Raw genomic sequence first — 25,238 nt, forward strand, 5'->3', positions numbered from 1 at the left:
TATCTTTAACTAGATTCTACAGCTGCCCCGATTAAGCAATCGATCAGTTGGATATATTTACAGTCCACATTACAGACATTTTACTTACTAAAAAAATCAAACTTCAAATATAGCTAACATTACAAAATCTTGAGATGAAAATTAAATGTTGGAAATCTGAAATCAGCACTTCACCATTATTACCTCTGAATGTAGTTACTATTACTTTTAGAGCTCTCAATTTGCACACAGCAAAAACATAAACAACTAAATGAATAGTCAAAATACTTTTTCTGCCATCAGATTGAGGCAAGAACTCAATTGAAAAAGCAGAACCTCATGCATGGTAATCTCAGGATAAATGTCCAAACCACCTGTTAATGAACACTGAAAGAGACAGAGTAGGAACATAGAACATAGAACAGTACAGGCCCTTCAGCCCTCGATGTTGTGCTGACCTTTTATCCTATTCTAAGATCAAACTAATCTTAGTGATTTTTGAGAAGATTTGTAGCTCAGGTTGATGTTAAGTCTGTAAGTTAGCTCACTGAGCTTGAGGGATTGTTTCCAGACGTTTCGTCACCATACTAGGTAACATCATCAGTGAGAGCCTCCGGTGAAGAGCTGGTATGTCCCACCGCTCTATTTATAGGTCTTGGTTTCTTAAGGTGGGTCATGTCAATTACAGTTCTTTTTATCAAGGGAAGGTACATAGGATCTAAGTCAATGTGTTTATTGATGGAGTTCTGGTTAGAATGCCGTGCCTCTAAGAATTCTTGTGCTTGTCTTTGTTTCGCTTGTCCTAGGATGCTGAAGGGAACAGTCACAAATGCAGTTGTCTAGGGAAAGTACAAAATAACTTAAAAATAAAGTGATGGGGTTATTTGCTTACAAAAAAAATAAATTGCCTATACAGAAATCTACATGAAATATGAAACAAAACAGGGGAACTAGCGGCAATAATATGCAGATGTAGCGAGATGGAGAAGGTATCAAGATGACACATTATATGTAGAATATAACCTGAGAAAACGGAAATGTGATAACAACTAGATTGCAGAGATAAAATCAGTTGACTTTCACAACACAAAGGTCAACAGTGGACCTATGAAATGTTCACTTATTTGTTGTATAAGGTCATGTAAGTTTAGGAGAAGCTGGATCTGATACTTTTGTGAGAGAGACTAGCACCAAATACCTTTGGGTTAAAAACACTGGCCAGTAACAGCTGTTAGAGTTAAGTTATAGTGTTATTCAAGTGGGCAAGCAAAGTTGTATGTTTTCCTCAAAGTCTGCAGACAAGGACAGATCTCTCTCTCTCTCTCTTTGTGCAAGTGGCAAGGAAAGAGCATTTAAAGGCTCTGAAAATAACTTTTAGCTCAAGTAAACGACCAAGGTTCAATTGACCAGCTACCAAACTGAGGTTCATCATGATTAACAACAATGTTATGCAATTATCAAAAGCTGGGAATACTGTGAGAAAGTCACCTTATTTCAACCAGCAAGTCTGGACTCTTGATCCACAGAATCTGTTTCCTTTGCCGATGTTTTGCACCCATGATATTTCTGCAGAACTGTCTATCTTGTCCATTTAGACGGGATATAGCTTAAGTTTGCATTTTTGTAATTAATTATCTATTATTCCACTTTTTAAAGCAGAAGTTCTTTACAAATAAAATGTTTCTGCTCTTGGTTATCAAGAAAAACTGGCATGAATTTCTTCTATTTTAGATAGAGATCACAATCAGGCAAATTAACCATTTTAGGAATGAAATCAGCCATTTACAAATTTGGAACAACTCATACAAGAGTGAGGTATGATTTCCAGCACATTCTTCCCATCATGGTCATGACAAAAGGATAGCTTAACAGATTTATAAAGATTAAGACGAACAGTTAAAAACTGCTGCAACGCAATTTTCAAATGCACCTAAAAATAAACAATTGTACTTATAATCCCAGCATTACAGGCACTTTTTCATCTTGTTTCAGATGTTTTGAGGAGTTTTTTTTAAACTTAAGATGGCTGTTCTCTTTCTCTTTAGACTAGATTAGATTAGATTCCCGACAGTGCGGAAACAGGTCCTTCAGCCGACAGTCCACACCGACCCTCCGAAGTGTAACCCACCCAGACCCATTTCCCTCTGACTAATGTACCTAACACTATGGGCAATTTAGCATGGCCAATTCACCTGACCTGCACATTTTTGGATATAAGCTAATTTTAAGTAATTCTTGTATCACTTTGAAAAACAGAACTGTGAAAATGATATATATATCTGAATAACACAACAAAATATTCCTGCATGCGTCTGTACAGATGTCATATCTGTTTCAAGACTGCTGATAGCTTCTCATGCTTTTTGTCAAAATTGTTTCCAACTTTGCTGTTGGCAAAGATTCAAACTCTTTACCGGATTCTTGTTTACTGTATTTTTAATAGTAATTCTGTCGCACGTTTAATTCTTCCATTCTGCATTTATATGGCGATTTTTTACTTACAAGGGGATACAAAAAATTTGGAAAGCAAGAACCAAATAATGCACATGTAATTAAAAAGGTATGGCTGAAATATTTAATTACTTTTACTTTGTATTCACAAGGTTTGAGTGATAATCTGCAGATAGCACTCATGTCACACAATGCCAGACAATGACAATCTCTGAAAAGACATCCAAAACAATTACTATAAAATGCCAAGCCACCAAAATCCCAAAGATCACCACTGGTAGCAACTGAACTGTTCAATTCCAGCTCGGGCGACTGTCTGTGTGGAGTTTGCACACTCTCCCCATGTCTGTGTGGGTTTCCTCCCACAATCCCAAGATGTGCAGGTCAGGTGAATTGGCCATGCTAAATTGCCCATAGCCTTCAGGGACTTGTAGGTTAGGTGCATTAGTCAGGGGTAAATGTAAAATAATAGGGTAGGGGAATGGGTCTGGGTGCGTTGCTCTTCAGAGGGTCTGTATGGACTTGTTGGGCCAAGTGGCCTGTTTCTGCATTGTAGGGATTCTTCTTCTGCTAAGTACACTGTGTCCATACGGTCAGAGGTTGGGAATTCTGCAGCACATCACTCATTTCTTGAACTCTCAAAGCCTGTCCACTATCTCCAACAGACAAGTCCAGAGCACTGGATTGCATTCCATTTGCCTAGGTGAGTGCAGCTCCAACAATGAATGAAAAACTCAACACCATCTAGGGTAAACCAACTTTCTTGACTGAGAGCCAATCCACCACTTTATATCTTCACTTCCCCCCCATCTGATGGAAGGAAGAAAGGAACCCTGTGGCAGGTGATGGTCTGCCAGAGATGTAAGGGAGAAGGAGACTGTCAACCATCAGCCATTTAATATAACTTGGACAGAGTTGAATGAAATATATTTTAAAAGAATCACTCAATTGTTGATCACAGCTCATGCACTGGCACTAATTCTGCAACACTGATAGCCTTCAATGGGATTCTCCTGGCCCTCAACTCTTGCTGAAGCGATCTATAGAGTTCCATAGAGGGGCCCTTCAGAATTATGAACACCACAGACATGTCAGCCAATACTTATTACTCAAAGCATTTATCTCAAGGGTTATTCTTCAACTTGAATGACCAGAGTGTCTTTCTCATGAAGGTTTTTCTTCCCACTTTTCACAAAGTTTCTTTCTTCTACCCAGAACTTAAAACAAAGCCCGCATTATCATTATTGGTTTCACTCCAATATGTAAAAGAGATGCAGTGCTGACTAGACTGGTCAAAAGCATTATCCATTTTTCTTTTCAAAATATATTTCTTTGCATTACTGTGAACGTTTACCAGCCAGCTATACTGCAGACACCAATTTATTTCATGGGCAATATTCCTTGCAGCATCCCTGCCTTTCTTCCAGTTTGATGCTGGGCTTATAGTTTCATAAAACACTGTTTTCTGATGAATACTTGATTTGTTCATGAAATGCATACGATATTGTACATTTCAAATCATGACACTTTTGTAAAGATGCATTAGCGACTGTTATTATACCGTAGACAGATACAAACATTTTCTTCTCCAAAATTTGCACTTTGCCACAGCATTTGTTTTATAGTTTAGAGATTCATCAAGGTGTTTTATGTATTAGAAATGTATGCACCATAAGATGAATTATTCATTCAAAACAAGTAGGATACATGGAATATGTTGTTAATAAAATGGAGAACTCAAAGAACTACTCATAATAAGTCACGATTTGCTGTGATCTATGCTGTGTGTAGTGACTGAGCCAGTTGGAGTAAGTCATATAGAATTGCTGAGGATGGATATATGGTCACAAGAGTTGTGAGGTAGTGCCAGTGACTGAGTTGAAAGCAGAGAGGACAGGAAGGGTTAGTTGTATGAGTAGAGGTAGTGAGAACCCTTGAATTGACATGATGCATACAGTAATGAGAATTGTAGTCTGTGAGCCTTGATGAGGGTGTGTTCGGTGGCTAAGTTAGAGTGAGTGATAGCCCAGTGTGTGAGAGATAGCAGAGACATGGAAGGGGGTACTAATCCTTGCATAGCACAGGAGATCATTGGCCTTCTTCCTCCCCTAGAACATAACAGAAGAGCTCAGTCACAGAATCAAGGAGATGAAGAGTGAAATATTGAGTGAGAAAAGTCACTGTGGGTTATGGAAGAGACAGGGTGCCAGGAATCTCACTTGACAAAACACTTTGCATTTTTCTGTAGTTTTGTGGACTGAAGTAGCAAAATACTGTTTTAAAAGGCAAGAATGACTGCACTTTTTAAAATCAAGTTATCTGTCAGTCAGTCTAAGTGCTGTTACACCGCTGCTGGTTTAACAGTGGGCATTTCTGTTTTTCAGCAGCAGCAGCAACTCGAAGGGTGGGAGCTTGCACCAGGGGCCTGCCAGGAGCGGGGAGTCACTGATTTGTGCTTTTAAATTTGAAGTCAGAGAGCAGAGATTTCTGGGAAAGGAAGGACTTCTTATTTTTATTTCCGTCCAGATACATAAATCAGTGTCTTCTTGACCAGAGGGGTACTAATATCCTGGGTATGAAAGTTGTAGGTTCCAGGGTTTAGATCTTCCATCAAAAACAGGCAAGGCAGTAAAAGAGGGGGAGGCGTGGCCTTGTTAGTCAAAGATAGTATAATGGTGGCTGAGAGGATTTTTGATGAGGGCTCGTCTACTGAGGTAGTGTGGGCTGAGGTTAGAAACAGGAGAGGAGAGGTCACACTGCTTGGAGTTTTTTTTATTGGCCTCCGCTGAGTTCCAGGAAGGTGAAAGAGAGGATTAGCAAAATTATTCTGGGTAGGAGTGAAAGGAACAGGGTGATCATTATGGGGGACTTTAACTTCTCCAACATTGACTGGAAATGCTATAACTCTAGTACGTTGGATGGATCAGTTTTTGTCCAATGTGTACAGGATGGTTTCCTGACACAGTATGTCGAAAGGACGACAAGAGGGGAGGTCATACTGGATCTAGTGCTTGGGAAAGAACCAAGCCAGGTGTTTGATTTAGTTGTAGGTGAGCACTTTGGCGAGAGTGACCATAATTCAGTTACATTTAGTTTTGCGATGGAAAGAGATAGGTACATGCCACTGATCAAGAGTTATCGATGGGGCAAGGGCAATTATAATGCGATTAGGCAAGAATTAGGATGCACAGAATGGGATAGCAAAATGCAGGGGATGCAGACGATCGAAACATGGAGCTGGTTTAAGGAACGGATATTGCGTGTCCTTGATAGGTATGTCCCTGTCGGGCAGGGAGGAAGTGATAAGGTAAGGGAACCGTGGTTTACTCCTAAGAAGACGACGGAGGCTTATGTGTTGATGAGGCAAGATGATACAGATGAGGTGATGGAGAGTTACAAATCAGCAAGGAAGGATTTAAAGAGAGAGTTAAGAAGAGCAAAAAAAGGACACGAGCAGTCTTTAGCAAATAGAATAAAGAAGAACCCTAAAGCTTTCTATAGGTATGTGAGGAATAAAAGGATGATTAGGGTAGGAATAGGGCCAGTCAAAGACAGAAGTGGGAAGTTGAGTGTGGACCCTGTAGAGATCGGAGAGGTACTAAATGAACATTTCTCATCGGTGTTCACTCAGGAAAAGGAGAATATTGTACAGGAGAAGAATGAGGTACAAGATATTAGACTAGAAAGGATCGAGGTTAGTTATGCACAGGGGTTATCAATTCTAGAAGGAGTGAAAGTAGACAAGTCCCCTGAGCCAGATGGAATTTATCTGAGGATTCTCTGGGAAGCTAGGGAGGAGATAGTAGAGCCGTGGGCTTTGATATTTGAGTCGTCATTGTCTACAGGTTTAGTACCTGAGGACTGGAGGATTGCAAATATTGTGCCATTGTTCAAGAAGGGCAGCAGAGATGACCCAGGTAATTATAGACCAGTGAGCCTTACTTCTGTTGTAGGAAAGGTTATGGAAAAGATTATAAGAGATAAGATTTATAATCATCTAGCAATCAACAATCTGATTTCAGATAGTCAACATGGTTTCATCAAGGGCTGGTCGTGTCTCACAAACCTCATTGAGTTTTTTGAGAAGGTGACCAAACATGTAGATGAGGGTAGGGCAGTTGACGTGTTATACATGGACTTCAGTAAAGCCTTTGATAAGGTTCCACATGGTAGGCAGATGGAGAAAATGCAGAAGCATGGGATTGAAGGCGATTTAGCAGTTTGGATTAGAAATTGGCTTTCTGGAAGAAGGCAGCAAGTGGTGGTTGACGGAAAATATTCAGTCTGGAGTCCAGTTACTAGTGGTATCCCACAAGGATCTGTTTTAGGACCACTGCTGTTTGTCATTTTTATAAATGACTTAGACGCAGGCATAGGTGGATGGATTAGTAAATTTGCAGATGTCACTAAAGTTGGTGGAGTAGTGGACAGTTTGGAAGAATGTTACAGGTTGCAGGGGGACTTGGATAAACTGCAGATTTGGGCTGAGAGGTGGCAAATGGAGTTCAATGCAGCTAAATGAGAGGTGATGCATTTTGGGAAGAATAACCGGAAGGCAGAGTACTGGGTCAATGGAAAGATTCTTGGTAGTGTGGATATGCAGAGGGATCTTGGAGTCCATGTGCATAGATCCCTGAAAGTTGCCACCCAGGAGGATAGTGCTGGGAAGAAGGCATATGGTGTTAGGTTTCATTGGGAGAGGGATTGAGTTCCGGAACAGCAATATCATGGTGCAACTATACAAAACGCTGGTGTGGCCACACTTGGAATATTGTGTACAGTTCTGGTCGCCCCATTACAGGAAGGATGTGGAAGCATTGGAAAAGGTGCAGAGGAGATTTACCAGGATGTTGCCTGGTCTGGAAGGAAGGTCTTATGAGGAAAGGCTGAGAGACTTGGGTCTGTTCTTGTTGGAAAGAAGAACGCTAAGGGGGGATTTGATAGAGGAGAAAGTGAGGACTGCAGAAGCTGGAAATCAGAGCTGAAAAATGTGTTGCTGGCAAAGGGCAAAAAATTAGGCAGCATCCAAAGAGCAGGAGAATCGACGTTTCGGGCATAAGCCCTTCTTCAGGAATGAGGAGTGTGTGCCAAGCAGGCTAAGGTAAAAGGTAGGGAGGAGGGACTTGAGGAAGGGGGGTTGGGAATGCGATAGGTGGAAGGAGTTTAAGGTGAGGGTGATAGGCCGGAGAGGGGGTGGGGACGGAGAGGTTGGGAAGAAGATTGCAGGTCAAGAAGGCGGTGCTGAGTCCGAGGGTTGGGACTGAGATAAGGTGGGGGGAGGGGAAATGAGGAAGCTGGAGAAATCTGCATTCATCCCTTGTGGTTGGAGGGTTCCTAGGCAGAAGATGAGGCGCTCTTCCTCCAGGCGTCATGTTGCCATGGTCTGGCGATGGAGGCGGCCAAGGACCTGCATGTCCTTGGTGGAGTGGGAGGGGGAGTTAAAGTGTTCAGCCACGGGGCGGTTGGGTTGGTTGGTGTGGGTGTCCCAGGAGGTGTCCTCTGAAACGTTCCACAAGTAGGCGGCCTGTCTCCCCAATGTAGAGGAGGCCACATCGGGTGCAGCGGATGCAGTAAATGATGTGTGTGGAGGTGCAGGTGAATTTGTGATGGATATGGAAGGATCCCTTGGGGCCTTGGAGGGAAGTGAAGGGGGAGGTGTGGGCGCAAGTTTTGCATTTCTTGCGGTTGCAGGGGAAGGTGCCGGGAGTGGAGGTTGGGTTGGTGGGGGGTGTAGACCTGACGAGAGAATTGCGGAGGGAGTGGTCTTTCCGGAACGCTGATAGGGGAGGGGAATATATATCCTTGGTGGTGGGGTCTGTTTGGATATATTTCAATACATCAGGATATATTTCCCTCCCCTCCCCTATCAGCCCCTCCCTCAAGTCCCTCCTCCCTACCTTTTATCTTAGCCTGCCTGGCACACCCTCCTCATTCCTGAAGAAGGGCTTATGCCCAAAACGTCGATTCTCCTGCTCTTTGGATGCTGCCTGACCTGCTGTCCTTTTCCAGCAACACATTTTTCAGGGGATTTGATAGAGACATACAAGATGGTCAGAGGATTAGACAGGGTAGACAGTGAAATACATTTCCCTAGGATGATGACGTCAGCTTGTACGAGAAGGCATAACTACAAATTGAGGGGTGATAGATTTAAGACAGATGTCCGAGGCAGGTTCTTTACGCAGAGAGTGGTAAGGGCATGAAATGCCCTACCTGCTAATGTAGTCAACTCAGCCAAGTTAGGGAGATTTAAACAATCCTTAGATAAGCACATGGATGATTTTGAGATAGTGTAGGGGGCTGAGCTGAGAATAGTTCACAGGTCGGCGTAACATCGAGGGCCGAAGGGCCTGTTCTGTATTGTTCTATGTTATAAAGCGTAGTTACAGATGAGCTGGAGCCAGCAGCTGTGTACAAATAGAGTTTCGGCTAGCAACAATTGGCTGATTGGTTGGCTGTTAGTCCACAGGGGCATCGATGACAAATGCCTCCTGCCTTCCAACAAATATGTGACTGGCAACCAGGTAGCTGAACAACTTAGGGGTATAAATATTTGGGCAGAAGCAACTGATCTCTAAACCGGTTTCAAGTGTCAGTAGCAAGGGAAAACTCGACCACATTTTGTAAACTAAATTGGGGATATTTTGGAACAACCATCTTACATCAGCAGGTTCAATGTTCAAGCTCTCGGAAATTTGCATTACACAGATAGTAATACATACATTACAACAGCTATGTTAAGAAAATTAGATTTCACCAACTTCTCAACCATTTTTTTGTTCTGATCTTCACTTTATGATCTCAACAATGCTCACACTAATTATAAAGAAGAGCTGAAAATTCGAGAAACACTCAGCAGGTCTGGTAGCATGAAGGCAGAGAAATACAGTTAACATTTCAGGTCGACAATCCATCACCAGAACTCAGATGTTTCACACCTAAAGGGGAAAAAAAGATTTAATGCTCAAGTTTTGATGGGATCGCAGGTGAAATAAAATGATGAACCAGGGCAGTGTGAGATACAGTGCTTCAGAAAGGTCAAAAGATTCATGTGCTAGTGCATGATGCAAGGACTACACATATTTTATCTGAAATATAAATTGAAAAATGGAAGTCTAGATGCTGTGTAGCAGAGGGAGAAATAGTCATTTTTCTTTTAGTAAATCAAATCAAAAATGGAATTGTGTGGTGTTCACTTATTGGTTACAGTCAACATGGTATCATCACCAAAAACCACAGAACTGTGAGATTGTCACCTCTTTCCACCCTTGCAGTTTGGACTCGTGACTCACAGGACATTTTTGTTTTCGCCTTTATCTTCTACTTACAATAGTTCTGCACAACTATGTGGTCAGTTATATTTGTAGATTAATATGTGCATTGTTGGATTTAACGAGGGTATAATTAAAGTTTGCATGTTAGCAATTAGTTTTATATTTTACCACTTGCTAAAGAACAAGTTTGTTATGACACATAAGCTTTTGTTTTCTTATCCATTGATGACACCTGATGGGTATGTCTTTTATCTTAGATTGGGACTAAATTCAGGCAAACTATCCATCCTGGTGACGAAACTGGTCATTTTCGCATTGAGGACAACTCGTGGAGTAGTGAGGCATGATTTCCAGCACACTCTTCCCATCACAGTCATGGTAGAAATTGAGAGTGAATCTCAGGAGGAAGTGAGAACAACAGGATCTCAAGGGATATTACATCAGGAATCAAAACCACAAACAGTGCAAATTTAATTGACATCTGTGTAGAATAAATCAGAGTCAGAGATAAATTGCTAAGGAGGGAGATGTGACTATGAAAACAAGGTTTGGGAGATAACTGAACAAACACAGGAAGGGAAATTGGAAGAAATGAAGGCATACAAGGTGAGAGAGAAAAACAGAAATTGCCTTGGTCAGAACAACAGGTAACCAAGATAAGCAATCATGAAAAAGTACTGACCATGAATTAAACAGAGTGATAAAAGCAAAATACTTCAGATTTGAAAATCCACAATTAAATCCACAATGGGCGACACGGTGGCACAGTGGTTAGCATTGCTGCCTCACAGTGCCAGAGACCCAGGTTCATTTCCCGCCTCAGGCGACTCTCTGTGTGGAGTTTGCACATTCTCCCCATGTCTGCGTGGGTTTCCTCCGGGTGCTCCGGTTTCCTCCCACAATCCAAAACTGTGCAGGTTAGGTGAATTGGCCATGCTAAATTGCCCGTAGTGTTAGGTGAAGGGTAAACGTAGGGGAATGGCTCTGGGTGGGTTACGCTTCGGCGGGTCGGTGTGGACTTGTTGGGCCGAAGAGCCTGTTTCCACACTGTAAGTAATCTAATCTAATCTAAAACTTAAATTGCTTGAATAGGGAGAGAAACAGTGTTTCGATCATTTTGTTTTAATTGTGGATTGCCAAATCTGAAGTATTTTGCTTTTATCACTGTTTAATTCATGGTTAGTACTTTTTTTACGATTGCTTATCTTAAAAGACATTCTGTTCTTCTATCTAAGGCAATTTCTGTTTTTCTCTTTCACCTTGTACACTTCATTGCTTCTAATTTCCCTTCCTGCGTTTGTTCAGTTACCTCCCAAACCTCATTTACATAGTCACATCTCCCTCTTTATGTATTCGGCCTTGGATCTTTGGGTGACCATCCTTCAAGGTGGACTTTGGGATATGCAACAATGTACAGTTGCTGAGCAGAGGCTGATAGCCAAGTTGGGTATCCATGAGGACGGCCTTACCTGGGTCTTGGGTTCATGTCACACTACAGGTGAGCCCACTACACTATACACTCTCTCTCACACACATGCATACAAGCGTACACACAGACATTCTCACAAACTCACACAGTCTTGCAGACCCTTGCTTATACACATGCTCTCTCTCAGACACACAGACATACACCCCCCATACTCACACCCACGCATTACCCTCTCGGGCTTATACTCCGTCACATTCATGCACATACTCTACCAAACATGCACACACACACACACTCTCACGAATACACACACACATACACAACATGCGCGTGCGCGCGCACACACACATACACAACATGCGCGCGCGCACACACACACACACACACACGTGCACCTAAGTCTAAGGGGTCAATTAACATTTGCAGAATTGTAATTACAGATACATTCTATTTTTGTTCAAACAGCACACAACCTGCAGGTAGTCAATCCATGTATCATTTTCTAAATTCCTACTTTTCCTACTTTGGAAACAGAATCAGTCTGACTCAAGATTGGGATACCGACAGACTCTAACCTCACATCATTAATAAGTATCTGAGCTGAGGTGTCACAAGAAGTTCTGGGATTTACATATTAATGTACTGAAACCTGCAACCCATTCTAAAAGATGAAAGACTTAACAGCAATCTAGGTTTGTTCAATATATCTTTTTAATTGCATGACACTGTGATCTTTTGCTGTACATTCTGTGTCTTATGATTGTGCCCCACTAGTTACCTGACGAGAGAGCAGCGCTCTGAAAGTCACTACTTCCAAATAAATCTGTTGGACTATAACCTGGTTATCTGTGATTTTTAACTCAAAATTATGCAACATCTTTAGCCCCTGAATCAACATTGTGACCTCATTATGCAAATAAATACAATTGAAGTTGATAGAGGTTCACTGGAGTACCTTGAACAAATTTCCAACCATCTGAACTGAGATCCCATTTATAGATAATTTAATAAATCACCCAATCTAATTATCAATATTACTTGTTGCGATATATAGTAAAACAACAATAATGTCAATTACAGCAAGTGTATAATCGCAGCAGACCAACATGTGACCAATGCAGATTGCATCGAGCAAAGAAGAAGCTCCATCCACAATTGCAAGCCGTTGCTGTACTTTAACAGAATCATATGAAGAATGAAAACTGAGAATGTACTTATAACTTACACCTCACGCTACTGTAGCAGGCTGTGCATTTGGGACCAACAATAAAGTCAGAAAATGAAGGATCGAAATGCTAATGAAGTAGTACAAACCAAAAATGATTTTCAAAGGCTCGGAAGATTAACCACAGCTCTGCCCTACCTTAAGCAGTCGGTCTGCATTAATCAATTCCACCAGCTCCTCTTCAAATTTCTCTAGTGTTGGGTAAAGCTGAAGGGACAGCTTGTCCAAGTAGCAAGTTACAGTCTTCATTAAATTGGGTTTCTTCAAAATGTTGCCTTCAATCAAAATATAAATGGTTTAGTTATAAATCAATCTAAAGACATTTGACCATTACATTACAGAGATGCAGCGTGATTTCAGCAGTGAAGTAAATAACATAAAAACACCATTAGGTGCAATTGCTTAGTAGATTCACACTTTGAACCCAGTGACAATGAAGGGATTGCAATGTATTTCCAAGTCAGGATGGAGAGTGGCTTGCAGGGTGATGATATGCCCTTGAATCAGCTGCCTTTACCCTTCTAAAAGGAAGTGGGCATGGGTTTGGAAGGTGCTGTTGGATGATCTTTTGTGAATTTGTGCAGTGTACACTGCTGCTGTTAAGCATTGGTGGTGGATGGCGTTGATGTTTGTGGATGTGGCGCCAATCAAATGGGCTGTTTTATTCTGGATTGCAATGAGCTTCTCGAGTGCTGTTGGAGCTGCACCCATCCAGGCAAGTGGGACGAATTTCATCACACTCCTGACTTGTAGATGGTGGACATGCTTTGGCGAATCAGGTGGTGAGTTATCAGCCGTACTATTCCTAGCTTCTGACCTGTTCTTATAGCCACTCTGCTTATGCGGCGGGTCTGGTCAACAGCAACTCCAACGATGTGAATTGTGGGGAATTCAGTGATAGTAACACCATTGAACGTCAAGTGGCAGTGGTTAGATTGCCTCTTATTGGTGAATACTCATAGCCTGACATTTGCATGGTGTGACTGCTACTTTCTACTGGTCAGCCCAAGCCTGGATTTTGTCCAGATCTTTCGGTATTTCAACATGGACTGCTTCAGTATCTGAGCAGTTGCGAATGGTGCTGAACATTGGGCAATGATCAGCGAACATCTTTAGTTCTGACCTTATGATGGAGGGAAGGTCATTGTGAAGCAGCTGAAGATGGTTGGAACAAAGTTTTCTATCCTGTCTTCTGGGCAATGGTGTGCTCCTGGACCAGTGGTTCTCTTGGACTTTGTTATGAATTCCTCTTCTATCTCAAGAATGTTGAGGTCAAAACACACATGCAGGTTGTGACTGTAAATTGCATATAAATTTTCATATCTCACAGGTTGTTGCACTATTACCTGTAGTATAATACCCTTACTCTTTTGAGTTATTCTACCTAGAGAATGTGATTTTGTCACTGCAGCTGGTAACTTTGAACTGAATTTTATGTTCCTTTGGTTAAACTTGAACGACAGTGAATATTTAGCAGACATTTCTGCTGTGAGGCCTAGCAAAATTTTGCCAAACTTGCCTCATCAACTATCCACTCCAACCCCACTGCATCCAATTCTGGTCCACCTTACCATACACTGTTCCCAGAACATCTTGGACTCATGGGATATCCCAGAATCCACTGGCATACTTTGTACCCATGCCATTTTTAAGACCCCATTGTGTATCCAGTCTGCACAGTTCCTGACATTTTCCCTAGTATGGCAGAGGGGGAAATCAGTGCCCAACTTTACGGGCAGAGAACTGGAGGTCCTGTTTGAAGGGGCAATTCAAAGATGGGCTTCCTTCTCCCCCAAGACTAGCAGAGGAAGCCATCACACCAGACCATGTCTCTGCAGTCTCAGCCATCTAGAGGAAAAAAGTCAATTAAGGTTTTTATTCTGTGGCTTAAATGCCGCCATTTTCTCTCCAATACTTCAAAGTCACTCAGTCGTGGCTACTCTACCACCTCCCACCGAGATCATACTACTCTCAGTCTTGCCTGCAACATATTCCCTGGCCTACTCTAAGGATTCTACAATCGGCAAATGTGACTAGTGTCTTTACTCTTATTAGCCCACATTGTATTTATGGCACCTCTAAGCTGAAGGCTTTAGCCTTGATTACTACATCTGCCTTAACATTCCTTCTGCAAGTCCTGCTGACTGTTTCTCTATGCAAGTACTTGCAGCTGCTGACTGACTGTGTATTCTAAAAGTAGTAATGTCCTTAACAGTGGTAATCTCGCTTGTCTTCTGAAACTTTCTTCTTCTGGTTGGAATTGAACTTCCTTTTAATATTTGGCAGTTTACACAAGGTTGGCTACACACCTAGCTGTTAATGGAGGCTTTCTGGTATCTCTACACTAGAGTGATGGAGAAAGAGAGACAGTTTCTTGTTGCTTTCTCTTTGCAACTTAAGTGGCTCTCTGCTGCATTGCCCCTAGTCAAGCCATGGTCAACAGATCAGGAGCCAAGCAAGAGTTCTTAGTTCAGAACCTATCAGCTCAGTCATGTATATTTTTGTTCTCAATGTTCCTGGGAAAGCAATATTGTACACAACTCAGTGTGCAGATAAAAATGATCTTTATAATTCTTCACACAGTCTCCTTGGCTGAAAGTAGTATCTTTCTTTTCTCAGTCCACAATCCAAACATAAAGGAAATAAGTCATCTTTACACCAGTCATGGTGTTGGCAGGCAAACTATGCATGGATTCAGCATCCCCAAATTAAGCAGACTTTAAAAGAAAACAAATCAGGGATTCTACTCCTGCTCATTTATCCCATGATCCTATGGGAGGGTATAGATGCAGAATGTTACAATGGCTTCACAGTCAAACAGTCTACCAATACTGACTGAATTTGAACACTGCCTGTTTACAACATAGACGTTAAATATCGGAATCAGCTTGCAGAGTTTGATTGGAGCAGTTTATTTGTAGGCAAAGGGGCCTTTGGGAAGTGGCAGGCCTTTAAAAGTGCGATAGCAGGAGTTCATTGTCCATATGTTCCTGTCAGGGTGAAGGCCATGGTTGGCAGGAATAGGGAGCCCTGGATGACAAGAAATATTGAGGCTTTGACCAGAAAAAAGGAGGCGTGGTTCAGGTACAGGCAGCTGGGATCAAGGGAATCCTTGGAGGTATACACTGAATACAGGAGTTTACTGAAGAATGAAATCAGGAGGGCAAAAAGGGGGCATGACATTGCCTTGGCTGAGAAGATTAGGGTGAATCCAAAGAGGTTCTTCAAGTATATTAAAGGAAAAAGAATAACGAGAGAGAGAATAGAACCCCCTCAAGGACCAAAGTGGACATGTATGTGTAGAACTGCAGGAGATGGTCGAGGTCCTCAATGAAAATTTCTCTTCAGTGTTTCCCGAGGACAATCACATGAAAAGTTGGGAACTGAGTTAGTGGTGCTACCTTAGGGACAGTCAATATAACAGTAGAGGTAGTGTTGGATTAATTAGAATATATGAAGGTGAATAAATATCCTGGTGCTGACCACATATATCCAAGAACATTGCAAGAGGCAGGCAAAAAAATTACAGCTAATATTTCTGCATCTGGTGAGGTCCCAAATGATTGGAGGATGAATATTGTGCCATTAGTCAAGAATGGCTGCAAAGAAAAGCCTGGGAACTATAGACCAGTAAGCTTAACATCAGTGATAGGTAAATTTGATTAGAGTGCAGAAACAGGCCCTTAAACTCAACAAGTCCCCACTGACCTTCCGAAGAGTAACCCACCCAAATCCATTTTCCCTCTGACTAATGCACCTAATACCAAGGGCAAGTTAGCATGGCCAATTCACCTAACCTGCACATCTTTGGATTGTGGGAGGAAACCGGAGCACCCGGAGGAAACCCATGCAGACGCAGGGAGAATGTGCAAACTCCACACAGACAGTCGCCCGAGGCTGGAATCGAACCTGGGTCCCTGGTGCTGTGAGGCAGCAGTGCTAACCACTGTGCTACCATATTGCCCCAATCCATATCAATGATTTGGATGAGAATGTAAACTGCATAAGTTTGCAGATATACTAAAATAGGCAGTTTCATGGACAGTGTGGAAAGTTATTAGAAATTGCTGCAGAACCTTGATCAGTTGGGGAAGTGATCTGAGAAATAGCAAATGGAGTTTAATATAGATAGGTGTGACATCTTGCATTTTAGAAAGTCAAATCAAAGTAGGAGTTTCATGGTGAATGGTAGGGCCATGGAACAAAGGACCTTGGAGTTCAGGTGCACGATTCTCTGAACGTACAGTGACAGGTAGACAGGCAGTGAAGAAGGCTTTTGGCACACTGGCCTTCACCAGTCAGGGTATAGAAGTTGGGAGTTATGTTGCAGTTATACAGGACATTGCTGAGGCTGCACTTGAAGCACTGTGTTCAGTTTTGGTCACCTTGTTATAGGAAGGACGTTATTAAACTGGAAAGAATGCAGAAGAAATTTACAAGAACGTTGCCTGGACTCAATGGTCTGAGTTATAGGGAGAGGTTGGATAAACTATGAGTTTTTTTTTGAGAGTATGGGGGAGACTGAGGGGGCACCTTTTGAAGTGTGTAAGATCATAAGTGGCATGGATAGGGTGAATGCACTCATTCTTTTTCAGAGGGTTGGGGTATCGAGGACGAAAGGGCATCAGTTTAAGGTTAGAGGGGAAAGAACAAAAGGAAACCTGAGGGGCAAATGTTTTACACAGAAGATAGTACACATATGGAATGAGCTGCCAGCAGAAATGGTTGAGGCAGGTACATTAACAACATTTAAAAGGCATTTGGACAAATACATGGATAGGAAAGGATTAGAAGGATATGGGCCAAGTGCAGGAAAATGTGATTAGAGTGGTGGACATTTTGTTCGGCATGGGCCAGTTTGGGCCAAAGGGCCTGTCTTCGTGCTGTAGAACTCCATGGTTCTAAGAAGGACATTGATGGCAGAAGGAGAACATGCTATCTTGTTTCGACTCCATGTCTATTTAAGTTTCTGCACTGCCAGAGAGGGAAGACATACTCTGAACCCCTTTCCATTGGCAATTTCAGATGGAACTGCACCAACCTCCCTTTCTCTCATCTCCAGTGAGGCTCAGCACAGCAATTAGAACAGCTGAGAGATTTCACATATCTCATTGGCTTCTCGTTTGATACTTTACAAATAGCTTTATTTTCACCTGTTTATTCTCACCACCTTGGTCAACATAACTGAAATCTAAACACAAAGTTTCTTAATTAATGAAAAAGATGCATTTACATCATAATTCAATCATTTTTTATCCTTCAACAAGAAAAGCCACAGCGAGAAATCATCATGAGATTTTTACATGAACATAGATACCAGCAGTCTCTTCTGAAGTGACAGTTGTAACTAACATTACATCTGTCAACAGTAAACATGCTGACAGTTTACCCACCTCTACATATGTTTAGTGCCATAATTATTTAAGTAAATCCCCACCCAACCAAGCGGTGCCTTTTTTCTGACAATGTTTCTCTGTGCCAAATCAACGTGCCGTGCAAACTGTTGCAATCATTGATGTGCCTACAAACACTACAAGCTGTCAAGTACCAATGATTTACCAACTTCACTCTAAAAAAGTCTTCCAGAACAATGTTTATCACCAGCCAAGATAAGGATAAGACAAAAGTAATACCAAATTAAATATTATATTGCATAAAGCAATAATCAACAGAATTCTTGATTTATTTATTGAATAAAAAAGTTTTAATCACTAACACCGCTTAGAGAATGCACCTGTGCAGATACAAAAAACTGAAACACAAAGCAATGTGCTCGAGAAACACACCATGTCTGGCAGCATCTGCGGAGAGAAAAATACACATCAACTTTGTTTTTCTCACCACAGACACTGTCAGACTTGCTGAGTTTCTCCAGCAGTTTCAGTTTTTGTTTCAGATTTCCCTGCATCCACAGTTCGTGGTTTTACTATAGTGGAGGACTTGAGTTGGCTTGGTCATCAAGTTCCCTCCAAGTAATCTGACAACACTAACTGCTAGCACAAGTTGTAGACTAGTGTGAGGGGCCAAGGCAGTGCTAATGTCACTGGACGAGTAATCCAGAAACTCAGGGATATGGGTTCAAATCCTGTCATGGAAGACGGCGAAATTACAATATAAAAATAATCTGGAATTTGGAGCACCAACCAAATGGCAACCAAATAACCAACGTCATCTGGTTCACTGATGTTCTTTCAGCCTTATCTGGTTTGGCCTACACATGACCGCATACCCACAGCAAATGTAGTAGAGTTTTAATTGCCCTCCAAAGTAACTCACAAGCCACCCAGATCAACAACTGACCTAACTGAGGCAACGCAAGTGTCTGATCTCCAGCCATCCTTTGTGTGCTAGAGTTCTGGGACGTTTCTTCAGATGCACTCACCAGAATCTGCTCATGAGTCCAATCTGGATAAAGTACATGCTGAGATGAAAGAATATGAGGTGGTGAAGTGTGAGAGAGAAAAAGTTCACGGTGCATTTTCTGAGGGATTGTGGCTCTTCCTCAGAGGAGAAGAGTCAGCCGTCAGCTCGTCCTCATTTGCAGAGCTGTGAAGGTGCATCGGTGCCTGCAAAAGTGAATAGAGGGAATGGGCCATATAATACAGGTAGAAGCTTGAGACATTGCCAGGGTTGGAAGGTTTGAACTATAGGGAAAGGCTGAATAAGCTGGGGCTGTTTTTCCTGGAGCATCTGAGGCTGAGGGGTGACATTCTAGAGGTTTATAAAATCACAGCATGGATAGAGTGAGTAGACAAGGTCTTTTCCCTGGGACAAGGGAGTCCCAAACTAGAGGGCATAGGTTTAAGGTGAGAAGGAAAAGACTTAAAAGAACTTAAGGGGAACCTTTTCACATAGTGGGTGGTGTGTATATGCACGAGCTGCCAGAGGAAGCAGGGGAGTCTGGTACAATTACAACATTTGAAAGGCATCTGGACGGATATATGAAGAGGAAAGGTTTAATGGGCCATATGCTGGCAAATGGGACTAGATTTATTTAGGATATCTGATCGGCATGGACGAGCAGGACCGAAGGGTCTGTTTCCATGCTGTACACTTCTATGACTTTATGTTAAGAATACATGTAGAATGGTGACAATGGGAGAACAGCACAGCACAACACAAACTTATTTGGCTTCTTGGACATGAAGGTCTCAGCAGTTCCACATGTGCAGTCTTGATTCACTCCCACTAATTAAAGGGTATTCTCCCTATGGCAACAAGGAGATGCATGACACCCACTTTGCTAACCATTTTACCCCACTCGGATCTATTATGAGACATTTCTCCTGCAATGAAACAAAGGAAGGTTGTGTGGGTTGCAAGCAGCTGTAAGAGCTGTTAGTAATGGCTTATGGGTGAGTGAATAAGAAGCACAGAGGGCAGGAAAGATTAACAGCAGAAGAGGACAATGTGAGTCAGAGCCATTGAGTTAAGATGATGCACACAATAGTAAGAGTGATAGACCATTAACCTTGGTCAGAAAGGATGGCAGTTGTGGAGTTGAAGTGAGTGAAAAATAGCATAAGACCATAACACATAGGAGCAGAAATTAGGCCATTCAGCCCATCGAGTCTGCTCTGCCATTCAATCATGGCTGTTAAGTTTCTCAACCCCATTCTCCCATTTTCTCTGTGACCTTTGATCCCCTTGACAATCCAGAACCTATCTCTGTCTTAAATATACTCAATGACCTGGTCTCCACAGCGTCGTGTGTTAGCGAATTCCATAGCAGAGAGAAGAATATTATGGCACTTTGTCTTGCAGAGTGCAGTAAGTTACTGACTCTGACACTGTGCCTGAAGGCCATCTCTGACCAGAGTGGCATGATTTGGTGCCATCATCTTCGCTGGTGGTCCAGAGGGAAGAGGATAGCCTTCTGTGCACTGCCCCATCCACCATGACCTCCAAGTCCCTTTCAGCGAAGCAGCGTGTTAACTACCCTTTTTCAGCAGACTCCTTTTGAAATGCAGTGCAGCAACAAACTTGGATTGGTTGATCCTGGCTTGCACTGTTTGAGGTGGGCACAACTGGGCTTTAAATATGGCATCCATAATATGTATGCTCGAAGGTCCCAGCAGCAGGGAGCCCTTCAGACTTTGTGAGCATATGATTCAACAAGAGGGGCATTGTGGATGCTGGATGCATAATTAATTAGGTTGCCAGCAGACGATTATGAGGAAAGTCAACAAAGCTCACAAAGAATTTGAGAATCTTCAAAAATGACACTTATCCAAGATTTGGGAAGATTCAAATAAAAGAAAAAGTTGTACAGATGTTGGAGATCTGAAAACGTGGAGAAACCCAGCAGGTCTGGCAGTATCTGTGGAAAGGGAAACAGATTTGTATTTTAAGCCTAGAGTCATATTGGACTTGAAACATTAATTCTGTTTCCCGCTCCACAGACACTCTCAGACCTGCTGAGTTTCCCTCGCACTTGCTGTTTTTTATTATGGGAAAATTCAGCTCATTGAATCATTGGTGACAGGGCAATATAATTACAAGGAAGATTAGAGAATCTTGGACTTTTCCATCTAGAAGGGAAGCAGTTGAGAGGTGATCTTGCAGGGACATTTAAAATAATTAAGGAAATGGAAAAGCATATCTGGAAATGCACCCTCAGTAATTTCTCTACCAGAAAGCTTTGACACCTTTTTACAGGAATTGAAGGAGCAGGGAGAGCGGGGAAAGGAAGGGAGAGAGACAGAGTAGGGGAAGGGCAAGAAAGAAAAAGTCTCCATAATCATTGCACTCACCCCAATCCACTATTCCAATGAAGTATCCCCAAACTAACCCTGAGATGGTGACCCTGACCTGAAACAGGTAACAACAGCAACAGACCCAGCAGCTGAGGAGATAAGGCTGAGCAGAGGTGGTCAAGACAAGCACAGGATGTGGTTGAGGTGACAGATTGGTAGGTTGAAAAGGTGAATTTGCCAAATACATATTATTGTTACAGGGTTCATGAGACAGCACCACAGAAAAGGTGGACAGTCAGCACTGAATGAGTCAGAGCTGAACACCATCAACAGCTGCTGCACAAACACAAGACAGCATTCCAGAATCCAGCACAATTAGCACTAAATAATGGGAGAGGTTAATTAAAAAGACTAGGATTCAGATAGTTTTTGTGGTCATCGCTTTCTATACTTTTGATAACTTTTATAGTTTATTGTATTTATAGTTTGAATGGTTTTTGCTGTTCTATGATTTTATTGGGCTATGAGTCTTAATGCCATATAGAGGGGACTTTTTCTTTGCATTCTTTGAAACAATTTGTCAATGCATGTTCTGATATCAATGACAGCCACTCAATGCCTAAACTCAACATTGGAGTACTACTATTTGTTCTAAACAAGAACACATGATAACTATACTATTTTTGATATTTTTTTAAAAATCAAAGTTTTCTAGTGGGATAGCCCAGTATGACAAAGTTCATTTTTGCTACATGTTCCAAAGAGATCACGGGACTCTGTTGGTCAGAGTGCTGGAAGAGAAGGATCCTTAGACTATTCTGCAGACACAACTCCTCAAGGCAGGCTCATAGGAAATGAAAGTAATAGCAAGGAAGAGAACCAGAGCAACAGCAACGAGATAATGTTTAGACAGTGTACATCCAAGGAAGGAACTGGGTGGCTTATGTCTTATCTTCTATTCCTTGTGTGATTGATTCCCATTTCATTTGTTATTTCAACAGAAAATAAGGAATACTAATTACATTTTCTTGCTCCATAATGTTTACAGTAGGAAAGAGACGGACCTTGGGCAGCACAGTGGTTAGCACTGCTGCCTCATAGTGCTAGGGTCCCAGGTTCGATTCCAGCATCGAGCGACTATCTGTGTGGAGTTTGCACATTCTCTCTATGGCTTTCCTCCGGGTGCTCCGGTTTCCTCCCACAATCCAAAGATGTGCAGGTTATGTGAATTAGCCATGCTAAATTGCCCTTGGTGTGTTCAGGGATGTGTAGGTGAAGGTGCAGTAGTCAGGGGTAAATATAGGGAAATGGGTCTGGGTGGGTTATTCTTTAGAGGGTCGGTGTGGACTTGTTGGGCCAAAGGGCCTGCTTCCATACTGGAGGGGTTCTATGATGCTGTATACGTGCAGAGATCATTGAAGGTGGCAGGACAGGTGGAGAGAGCAGTTAATAAAGTATTCAGTGTTTTTGGCTTTACTAATGGGAGTGTAGTCTACAATCATGGAGAATATGTTGAACTTGTACAAGACACTTGGTAGATTTCTGGAGTATTGTCACATTTCTGGAGTATTGCCACATTAAAAGGGAAGATATGAATTCATTGGAGAAAGTGAAAAAACAAAATGTTACTACAGTTGTTATGGGGGATTTCAACATGCAGGTAGACTGGGAGAATCAGGATGGTATTGGACCTCAACAAAGAGACTTTGCGGAGTGCCTCAGACATGGATTCTTAGAACAGCTGGTACTGGTGCCGACCAGGGAGAAGGCAATTCTGGATCTGGTATTGTGCAACGAACCAGAATTGGTCAGGGACCTCGAAGTGAAGGAGCCATTGGGAAGTAGTGACCATAATACAATAAGCTTCAATCTGCACTTTGAGAGGGAGAGGGTACAATCGGAAGTGACAATATTTCTGTTGAATAAAGGGAATTATGGAGCTATGAGGGAGGAGCTGGCCAAAGTTCAATGGTGCAATACCTTAGCAGGGATGACAGTGGAGGAACAATGGCAGATATTTCTGTGTATAATGCAGAAGATGCAGGATCAGTTCATTCCAAAAAGGAAGAAAGATCCTAGGAGGAAGCATGGGTGGCCATGGCTGACGAGGGAAGTTAAGAAACATATAAAGTTAAAAGAGAAAAAGTATAACATAGCAAAGATAAGTGGGAAAACGGAGGACTGGGAAGCTTTTAAAGAACAACAGAGAATTACTAAGAAGGAAATACGCAGAGAAAAAATGAAGTACGAAAGTAAACTGGCCAATAATATAAAGGAGGATAGTAAAAGCTTTTTTAGGTATGTGAAAGGCAAAAAAATAGTTAAGACTAAAATTGGGCCCTTGAAGACAGAAACAGGGGAATATATTATGGGGAACAAAGAAATGGCAGAAGAATTGAATTGGTACTTCAGATCTGTGTTCACTGGTGAAGACACAAGCAATCTCCCTGAGGTAACAGTGGCTGACGGGCCTGCACTTAAGGGAATTTATATTTGCCAGGATTTGGTGTTGGAGAGACCGTTACGTCTGAAGGTTGATAAGTCCCGGGGCCTGATGGTCTACATTCCAGGGTACTGAAGGAGGTGGCTCGAGAAATCGTGGATGCGTTGGTGATTATTTTCCAGAGTTCGATTGATTCGGGATCAGTTCCTGCGGATTGGAGGTTGGCTAATGTTGTACCACTTTTTAAGAAAGGTGGGAGAGAGAAAGCAGGAAATTATAGACCAGTTAGTCTGACCTCAGTGGTGGGAAAAATGCTGGAGTCTATTATAACGGACGAAATTATGACACATCTAGATAGTAGTAACAGGATAGGTCAGAGGGGAAATCATGCTTGACTAATCTTCTGGAATTTTTTGAGGATGTAACTCTGAAGATGGACAAGGGAGATCCAGTAGATGTAGTGTACCTGGACTTTCAGAAAGCTTTTGATAAAGTCCCACATAGGAGGTTAATGAGCAAAATTAGGGCGCATGGTATTGAGAGCAAAATACTAACTTGGATTGAAAGGTGGTTGGCTGATAGGAAACAAAGAGTAGTGATAAACGGCTCCATTTCGGAATGGCAGGCAGTGACCAGTGGGGTACCACAGGGATCAGTGCTGGGACCGCAGCTTTTTACAATATATGTTAATGATTTAGAAGATGGTATTAGTAATAACATTAGCAAATTTGCTGATGATACTAAGCTGGGTGGCAGGGTGAAATGTGAGGAGGATGTTAGGAGATTACAGGGTGACCTGGACAGGTTAGGTGAGTGGTCAGATGCATGGCAGATGCAGTTAAATGTGAATAAATGTATGGTTATCCACTTTGGTGGCAAGAATAGGAAGGCAGATTACTACCTAAATGGAATCAATTTAAGTAAAGGGGCAGTACAAAGAGATCTGGGTATTCTTGTGCACCAGTCAATGAAGGTAAGCATGCAGGTACAGCAGGTAGTGAAGAAGGCTAATAGCATGCTGGCCTTCATAACAAGAGGGATTGAGTATAGAAGCGAAGAGGTTCTTCTGCAGCTGTACAGGGCCCTGGGTGTGGTCTCACCAGGGCCCTGTACAGCTGCAGAAGAACCTCTTCACTTCTACACTCAATCCCTCTTGTTATGAAGGCCAGCATGCTATTAGCCTTCTTCACTACCTGTGTGTAGTTCTGGTCTCCAAATTTGAGGAAAGACATTCTGGCTATTGAGGGAGTGCAGCGTAGGTTCACGAGGTCAATTCCTGGAATGGCGGGACTACCTTACGCTGAAAGACTGGAGCGACTGGGCTTGTATACCCTTGAGTTTAGAAGACTGAGAGGAGATCTGATTGAGACATATAAGATTATGAAAGGATTGGACACTCAAGAGGCAGGAAACATGTTTCCGCTGATAGGTGAGTGCCGAACCAGAGGGCACAGCTTAGAAATACGGGGTAAACCATTTAGGACAGAGATGAGGAGAAACGTCTTCACCCAGAGAGTGGTGGCTGTGTGGAATGCTCTGCCCCAGAGGGTAGTGGAGGCCCAGTCTCTGGATTCATTTAAGAAAGAGTTGGATAGAGCTCTCAAGGATAGTGGAATCAAAGGTTATGGAGATAAGGCAGGAACAGGATACTGATTAAGGATGATCAGCCATGATCATATTGAATGGTGGTGCAGGCTCGAAGGGCAGAATGTCCATTGTCCCAGGAATAAGAAACCGCAGT

At 42.3% G+C, this 25,238-nt stretch overlaps 1 protein-coding gene across 1 annotated transcript in view; it reads right to left on the reverse strand.

Annotated features, from left to right (window-relative positions):
• The window catches only part of nphp4 (nephronophthisis 4), a 450,076-nt gene that overhangs the window by 259,093 nt on the left and 165,745 nt on the right, over positions 1-25,238 (reverse strand). The window contains exon 6 of the mRNA XM_087980586.1: positions 12,497-12,633. Coding sequence (XP_087836712.1) covers positions 12,497-12,633 — 137 coding nt within the window. The remainder of the gene's footprint in view (positions 1-12,496; positions 12,634-25,238) is intronic.

This window comes from Chiloscyllium plagiosum, unplaced genomic scaffold, assembly GCF_037043375.1.
Source record: "Chiloscyllium plagiosum isolate Xiang-an unplaced genomic scaffold, Cpla_swu_hap1 HiC_scaffold_37, whole genome shotgun sequence".
Classification (NCBI taxonomy): domain Eukaryota; kingdom Metazoa; phylum Chordata; class Chondrichthyes; order Orectolobiformes; family Hemiscylliidae; genus Chiloscyllium; species Chiloscyllium plagiosum.